Below are 8,281 nucleotides of genomic sequence, written 5' to 3' on the forward strand. Positions count from 1 at the left end.
AACGTAATATTGCACTTCCTCCTTGAACAACGATGCAGTAACTTTCCCATGGAAGCTTGGCGCACTGAACCAGACTAAACCGACTTGACAGATGACATTCACGATATATTCTTGTGGCACCTTATAATTTCGCAGGTGATGAGAAATCAAAATAGAAGAAGAGCAACATTGTTGTCTCACAGCATTCGGAAACCCCCCCGCCCCCCCAAACCAACAGAACCTGTTTTGAAATTAAGTGGCACCTTGTGGATGTATAGTGCTTACGTGGCACGCAACCACAAGCTCAAGTTGATGGGGTGGATGGTTGGGATGTTTGCCACCCACCAAGCTTGGTATAAAAGAGCCCTGGTTCAAATCGGTGACAGACAGCGAGCTCGCATTTTCCTGCCTTGAGAAGAAACCATGAGATTCCACGTCATCTTCCTGCTGCTGGCACTGGTGGCCATGCCCTCCCTTTCCATGGGTCAAGGTAGGCACCTCATTTCTTGTATGCAAAGAATGGGGGAAAAAAAGCATTTTTCAGGAGTGGGGGGTAGGGGGGTGGGACAGCCAAATGGCAGACTTTCAGTGAGGGATGGGGTGGGGAGTTCCAGTCATGTTTTTTTTTTTGCGTTGACCTGTCTCGTGTACGTAATTCAAATATGATCGCAGTTGGACAAAATCGTTAGGACGTGTTTGTTTTTGCATCTTATTGGGTGTGACTTTTTTTCTTGTTTTCTCAATCGCCTCACAATTTAGAAAATCAACTCCTAGCCTAGCCAACGGCCGTAAGTGTCTTAATTGTGCTCATAACTGACACCTGAGCGAGGCATGTGAAAAATCTTGCAGGTGCCCCAAGGGCACAAACTCAACTCAAGAGCGCCGTCAGTTCTCGACTCAATATTATTTATGGAGCACTTTCTAACAACCGTAGCTGCATACAAAGTGCTGCGCAACATCAAGTAAAAATCCGACATTTGAAACAAAGACTTGTCGACTTGTAATTCTTCTTTTATGGCAAGTCATCAAACTTTACTGCTCTGCTCCAACGACACTCAATTCCTTCACAATTTAGGATTGGTCGCATAATCCTAATTTCAAATTGGTGGCTCCTGGACACCTCCCTGGTGTGGTGTTCAGGCATGTCACAAAGGGAGGTGAGCCCACAGATTTTTGGTCACTGAGCACCCCGCGCTACCAAGTGAGCCACAGCCACCCAGCTGGTGACCACAGCATGACCAGCACGAAAATACAACAAAACCATGCTAGTCTCTGCTGCTTTTTTTTTTTAGCAGGGTGAGCTTGTGTTGGGAGGCAAAACACAGTGAAGTGACAACCAAATAAAGTATCTACAATGAGGTCGTTGATGAACTCATGCCGACTCGATCACCGCTTGCAAAGACTTCAAAGTCATTGAATCCCTACTGTTCCCTTGGCAATCGAACAGAAATAGAAATTAGACAAACAGGTCTCTTATCTACGAGAGCAAAATTACCCAACGATACTCAGCTCGAAGCAAATACAAGACTATTTGTTTTTGACACTTTTTTGTTTGTCAACTCATGATACTCGTGCATTACTAAAATCATTGGGCCAAAGGAATAGAGACTTTCCTGGCTGAATTTTCAAAAACAATGTCCTTCTTTAACCTTATTTGGATGAGCAATAAATCTAGCAAAATTTTGTGTTGTTATGAGAGACTTCGGGAGATTCTTGAGACTCCCAGAGAAAACCTCCATGTCCAGAATGCAAATAAAATGCGCTTGCGCTAAGCCACCGCGTTCTATTTTATCAAAATCCACAAAAAACTCGACAATTTCTTTGCAGAAGCTTCCGTGGAAGATTCTGTGGAAGATTCTGTGGAAAATTCCGTGGAAGATTCCGTGGAAGATTCCGTGGAGGATTCTGTGGAAGATTCTGTGGAAGATTTCGTGGAAGATTCTGTGGATGATTCCGTGGAAGATTCTGTGGATGATTCCGTGGAAGAGTCCATTGAAGACTCCGAGGAAGATTCTAACGAGGAGCCCACGGGGTTCTTCCCGAACTAGGATGATGGGGCATATGTATTTAATGCTGTGGTCCCGAGAAGTGTGCTAAACACAATGGGATGCATCGTAATTTAACAACTGCTCTGGGCGACAAAGATATGTCGGTGTTGGTCTTAATTTGGCAGTTTTGATTGGGCTTTAAACTGACAAAAGTGAACTAATGTCACAATAAACTTTTCTTTGGCACAAAAAAAAAAGTTTCCACGTGTGTTTTATAACAGCAGTCCCTAATCCCCGGTCCGTGGGTCATTTGGTAACGGGCCGCACAGAAAGAATGAATAACTTGCATTACTTCCGTTTGATTCATTTCAGAAGCTGTTTTGTTTTGAAAAACTCTCCAATTCTCTGTTACATCCATCTACAGTATGTGTCTCTTGACGCAGGTCAAGGAGGGCTTTTCGGTCACGTGATGGGGTATCGCTAAAATGAAACCCAGGAGTGAGCAAAATGGGTAAAAAACAACATCTTTGGAAAGCTTCTTTGGGAAGGGGAAAAGGCACAGCCAGGAGACAGAAGAGGAGCCTTCGACTTTCAAGAAAAAGAAGGCTACATTTAATAGACAGTATCAGGAGTCCTGCTTAAAATATGGATTTATCTCAAGAGCGGGAGATTCCCACGCACCAGGCCCACTCTGCATAATATGCAGCGATGGCGAGTCGTATTTTTCATGCACTTTGTATTTGCAGTGTGTCTTTATTTTGACGGCACGTTTAAACGTTACCATAACGACCACAGAGTGTTGCGGCCAGATAGGACATTCCCTGTTTCATGATTCGTGTTTATTATTATGTTTAGAAAATATTAAGTGACCCAAGGCTTCACAGTTCAAAGTTCTCGAAGTTTATATTCAATCAGGATTTGTTTGATGTGTTCAGGACCCAAACCATTCAGTGATTTATTTTCCAATAGCAGAATTTAAAAATCTATTCTACAGCTAATTGGGAGCCAGTGTAAAGCTTTTAGGACTGGAGTAATATATTCTGATCATAAGAATTTTTGAAACCATAACTTTTACACTTTTATGAGTAAAAAGCTTGAGCTGACACTTGAATTTCGAAATCTTTTTAAAACCCAATATCTGTACTTCTACTTGAGGAATGAACGTGAATACTTTTGACACCTCTGAAACTAATTTAAATCCAAAGGAATTGTAATTTTAGTGCAGTGCCTCGATGTGGAAGGCCATGTAGGATTGGATTTGAAACTTGTTACCATGCCGCCATCTTGTCGCCGGACCTTCTCACTACAACGCGGCCGTCAATAAAACGGCCATCCCACCAGACAATTGAACGCAAATGGCATTGAAACTACCTCAGTGCATGAATATTGACATGTTTAAATGTGGGGATAAGAAAAGGAGGGCGACAGCGCTTGTTCAAAGTCAATTAAATAAATATCAACGGCCAACGAGTCCTACCGGAGAAAAGTTGCTGCTCGCCGGGTGTCACCTGATCCGTCGCTCGTCGGCGGGAAATAGACACCGAGTCTCCCCGGGGTCGTCGTCGCCGCCCGCTTCGTCTTTCCCTTATTAAATCCATAAGTCGCCGAGCGGAGCTGCTAAAAACTTGTGAGTCGGCGATATGCGCTCCCTCGCCGGGCTTGCGGCCACGGTGGCGGCCGCCAGCGTCTACCTCTACGTGCTCTCCACTCACCTCCCGCCGGCGGATGAGCACCTGCCGCCGTCCTCGCCTGGGGAGCCCGAGCCGGAACCCCACTACCACAAGTAAGTGCAACGAATAAGTCACTATTATTTTTATGTTATTTTTATTAGTAAAAGCAAGTGGTTCGGTGACCCAGCTCGGAACTAAATTCTGCACGTATCAATATTACCATAAATACCGATCAATAGTCCCCATTAAATCTAATTAAAATCGACATTAAAAAAATTAATTTAACAGTTTGTTGTTCTATATTTTTAAGGAAAATAGCATTGTAGTTTTATATATTTTTCTTTAACATGTGAAGCGGAATGTTAAAGTATTAGTTTGCTTTTATTTCTTGAATTACTGCACATTGAGGACCAGCGAGTGATGTTAGGAGCTGGAGTCAGCTGGGGTCCTTGTGAGTGTTCTCATTTTGCATTTGTACTTGACTATTTACCCCCAAACGGTTGAAAGGGCATCAGCAACTGCGGCTATCCTTTCCCACATGAAAGGGCATTTTCATATTTTAATTGCTACATTTTCAAAGTCCACACACTCAAGCCAGAGCTGAGATTCACACTCAGGACCTTAAGATCTTGAAACAAATAGGCAAATGTGCGAACCCATGCAATCTAAACCCAATCCTGATAGTATGGGTTTCGCATCACGCAACGCAGTTGATAGGACTAAAAAAATGTACAGTATTCATCGTGCTTGGAGCAACTACAGAGAGGATGGTGGGATACATCCAGAACAGGTTGCCAGTCAATCACAGGACACATGTAGACAAACAACCATTGACACTTGCCCTTAGGACATGCCGAGATTCGAACCCTGGTGGTCAAAATTCTGAGGCAGACTTGCTAATTAATCTTGTCTTAAATCTCAACTCTGTGGAAGACACAAATAGTCATGAGCAGAGGGCAGAAACACACACACACACACACACACACACACACACACACACACACACACTAGAATAGCCCTTGTATGTAACTTAAGCCTGTGGGCCTTGTCCAGCACCTGCTGGGCCTCTCACCAGCGCCACTTTCTATTGGTTCGCCAGGCCCAACTTGTGGTTGCGCCACTGGTCAATCATGCGCACTTGAACGTGATCAGTATTTCGGGAGAGTAATGTGTCACGGTGGGCACTTTTATTTTCACCCAATGCGTAATGGCTCTCGCGTAAACACACTTCTTGTCTCCTCGTTGGCAAGCGGACTGTCGCGTGTGTAATCGCTGCTTCACAAATGCGTGTCAACTACTCGAACATCCTTGATCATTTTTCGGCGCTTCCTTTGCTGTAAAGAGACAAAAATAGCTCTGTTTCCCAGAATGCAACACACACACACACACACACACACACACACACACACACACACACACACACAGCTTGTGTTGCTCAGTGGCGGCCAACCAACAATAAATCATCAAACTAAAGCCACTTGGATGAGACAGACAAGTGCAATTTAAATGCATTAAAAAAAATAAACCTTTGACATTTCCCTGAAAGTCCCTATTAATATGGGCTATCTTTAGACTGTCAGAGTATTTTCGTCTCAGCTACTATGGATAAAAGTATGGGTACCAAAAGTAAGAAGCATACAAAACGTCAACGAATGACTCGAGGGCTTTAAGCCAACGTTTGACTGATAATTTGATTTATTAAGACACTGGTTGGCAGGGACGTGCTGGGACCAAAATTCGGCCCGGGAATAGTTGACGATAGCGGCCGTCCCTTGCCAAAAAATTTCTAAAAATTCCAGATGGCCATCCCGCCACTTCCGGTTGGTGTGCTCTCGCAAGGCGTGTGTCAAGACAATGTCAAGTCGCAACAGAGCCATTAAACTATATCTTATTCGACTGGATATGTACTCTTAGTTATTGAGTTTAGTTCAGCCGCTTTTACCCACTACACCGCCATCTGGCGGCCCAACAGCGGTACTGTAATTAAGTCTTTCTTTCTATACACAGCACATAAGCCTAGTTTGAAGTACAGTACTGTAGAACTAGAAAGATATATTTTCTGAGTGTTTTTCCGAATGCGAAGGTTTGTGTTTTTTCCCACCCTCCAGGCTGAGGTTCCCATCGGATCTGGACGAGCTTCGGGAGCTCGCCGAGATGCTCAAGTTTTACAAGCAGGAGCACCATGGCTACGTTCTGCTGCTCTTCTGCAGCGCGTACCTCTACAAGCAATCCTTCGCCATTCCCGGATCCTCCTTCCTGGTGAGACACTTGCCCCCCTTTCATGCCGACCGTCAAAGCCAGCTTACTTCTCCGTTCCATTTATTGTTTCCCGTTTCAGAACATGCTGGCCGGCGCCATATTTGGACCCTGGGAGGGCCTGGCGTTGGCGTGCCTGCTCACCACCACGGGCTCAACGTTCTGCTACCTGCTGTCGTCCACCTTCGGGAAGCAGCATGTGGTTCGCATCTTCCCGGATAAAGTGGCGCTATTGCAGAGGAAGGTATGGTCATTTTTTTTTTTTTTTGGTTATTTGTTGCTGGGTAGACTTAATGGATCATTTCAGAGTGTGTGCCATGAATATTCAACCCCGAAGGCCAGTTTCACTGAGCAACATGAAATTTGGTAGGCATGTCTATCATGACAATACCCACAAAAATGTCTTAAAAGACAAAAGAAGTTCACCATTTCGGTTTGAAGCAGCCATTTTAGGGTCATTTTGGCCATTTAAAGGGGTCATGGAAAGACAATGTATTTTTCGACTGGAATGGTTTTTAAAATACAGCACCTGAAGCCAGTCTCACTCATCTACATTAAATTTGGTAGACATGCGTATCATGAGTAAACCCAGCCAAAAGTGTCCAGAAGCTTTGTCTGGAAAAAACATGGGAAGTAAGCGATTTTGTTAGGCTAATTTTTCACAATTACAAACACTATGAAGACTAACTTCTCAAGCCCTAATATTTGGAAAATTCAGCCCCTGAGCCCTTTTTTTGGGAGGGAGGGGGGGGCGCTTTTTTTCCAGAGGTTCTTCAAGGACAAACTCGCACAGAAAGAGCTCAATATCATCAACATTGTGCTTGTCTTTACGTCCATATTCCTTCCGCTTTCCCATCTCTTCCTGCTCTGACAGGTAGAGGAAAACCGTAGCAGCCTGTTCTTTTTCCTCCTCTTCCTGCGCTTCTTCCCCATGACTCCTAACTGGTTCCTTAACATCACCTGTCCCGTCCTCAACATCCCCATCTCCATCTTCTTCTTCTCCGTATTCATCGGTAAGACTCCCCCCCACCTGTTTTTTTTGTTTCTCGACACAGCACAACCCGCCGATGCACAGCCTGCTAAAAAGAGTTTGCCTTCCCAGGTTTGATACCCTACAATTTCATCTGCGTGCGGACGGGCGCCATCCTCTCAGAGATCCACTCTCTGGATGATATCTTCTCATGGGCCACGCTAGCCCAGCTGTTGGCCATCGCGCTGGCGGCGCTGGTGCCCGGCGCACTTATAAAACGCTACGGGCAAACTCACCTCAAGGTGAAGGACATGGACGGTACGCAGTACGGCAATCGGAAGAGGCAATGAGGGAGGGTAGGATGAAGACTTTGAATACTGGAGGGATGCACTGGTGCACCTTACGCCACAAGCCTTGAAGTCACTGTGAAAAAAAAACATTGTTCAAGTGGAAGTTAAAGATTTTCTTTGCAATATGTTCTATGCCACGTCTAGTCTAAATTCGGTTTTCTGATTAATATTGCGCTTGTGGAGTCAGACTGAAACCGATTGCTGGTGCCCGGCGCACTTATAAAACGCTACGGGCAAACTCACCTCAAGGTGAAGGACATGGACGGTACGCAGTACGGCAATCGGAAGAGGCAATGAGGGAGGGTAGGATGAAGACTTTGAATACTGGAGGGATGCACTGGTGCACCTTACGCCACAAGCCTTGAAGTCACTGTGAAAAAAAAAACATTGTTCAAGTGGAAGTTAAAGATTTTCTTTGCAATATGTTCTATGCCACGTCTAGTCTAAATTCGGTTTTCTGATTAATATTGCGCTTGTGGAGTCAGACTGAAACCGATTAATCCACGTTTTCAGCCATCCAAGGAGTCTGACATTTAATGCAGCACCGCCCCCTGCTGTTGCTTGAAAGTGACGTAAAAGTGAACGTGCAATGCAAACATCATGTGACCATATTAAGAAAACAGGTAAGCCGTGACGATCGCAATGCGACCTCAAAGGTACTTTTGACGTCAAATTCAGTTGACAGCAAGGGGTGGTCCTGCATAAAATGTCACTCGATTTATTACTTTTTTTTTTAATGACACAGCTCTTGTATTTGAGTTCGATTGCGCCACGCCAGTGTACCTCATAAAATATTTAGGTTTCCGTCCCGTGTGATGTCGCCGTTTACATTGACATCCGGCACAATAATTGCACTCACCCTTCAGTTCTTAACTTTGTCAGTGTTACAGTGGAATGTCAGGTTGAAACAAAGATGTTTTTAAACTCAAGCTGTTTACATGCTGAACAAGCATTTCTATCTTCTAAATGTTTCCTTGTCTGCGGTGTGTCATTTTGCATTATTTTACATAGTTTCTTTGTCCTTTTGCAAAGCACTTAGATGTCTTAATACTATATTTATTGGCAACA

At 44.4% G+C, this 8,281-nt stretch overlaps 2 protein-coding genes across 3 annotated transcripts in view; both read left to right on the plus strand.

Moving 5' to 3' along the window:
* The window catches only part of LOC109529546 (clumping factor A-like), a 6,205-nt gene extending 3,990 nt beyond the window's left edge, over window positions 1-2,215 (plus strand). The window contains exons 2-3 of one of the 2 annotated variants that reach the window (XM_019892967.1): window positions 327-469; window positions 1,807-2,215. In XM_019892967.1, coding sequence (XP_019748526.1) covers window positions 403-469; window positions 1,807-2,027 — 288 coding nt within the window. In that variant the 5' untranslated portion in view covers window positions 327-402 and the 3' untranslated portion in view covers window positions 2,028-2,215. The remainder of the gene's footprint in view (window positions 1-326; window positions 470-1,806) is intronic. The other variant, XM_019892974.1, reaches the window with a different exon arrangement.
* A 1,373-nt stretch (window positions 2,216-3,588) lies between these two features.
* Window positions 3,589-7,293, plus strand: tmem41ab (transmembrane protein 41ab). Its single transcript, XM_019892962.1, has 5 exons — window positions 3,589-3,750; window positions 5,746-5,896; window positions 5,976-6,137; window positions 6,768-6,906; window positions 6,996-7,293. Exons 1-5 carry the CDS (start codon window positions 3,608-3,610, stop codon window positions 7,211-7,213), a joined length of 813 nt encoding a protein of 270 aa, XP_019748521.1. The 5' UTR covers window positions 3,589-3,607; the 3' UTR covers window positions 7,214-7,293.
* Window positions 7,294-8,281: the final 988 nt, after the last annotated feature.

This window comes from Hippocampus comes, unplaced genomic scaffold (assembly GCF_001891065.2).
Source record: "Hippocampus comes isolate QL1 unplaced genomic scaffold, H_comes_QL1_v1.1 scaffold496, whole genome shotgun sequence".
In the NCBI taxonomy this organism is placed as follows: Eukaryota; Metazoa; Chordata; class Actinopteri; order Syngnathiformes; family Syngnathidae; genus Hippocampus; species Hippocampus comes.

What these genes read in the sequence shown, in the direction of transcription:
- tmem41ab (XM_019892962.1), top strand. Translation starts at nt 3,608, where the DNA reads ATGCGCTCCCTCGCCGGGCTTGCGGCCACGGTGGCGGCCGCCAGCGTC. An exon ending in TGGCGCTATTGCAGAGGAAG is followed by an intron (nt 6,138 to 6,767) that starts GTATGGTCATTT and finishes CTGCTCTGACAG; the next exon opens with GTAGAGGAAAACCGTAGCAG. An exon ending in CTTCTTCTCCGTATTCATCG is followed by an intron (nt 6,907 to 6,995) that starts GTAAGACTCCCC and finishes TTGCCTTCCCAG; the next exon opens with GTTTGATACCCTACAATTTC.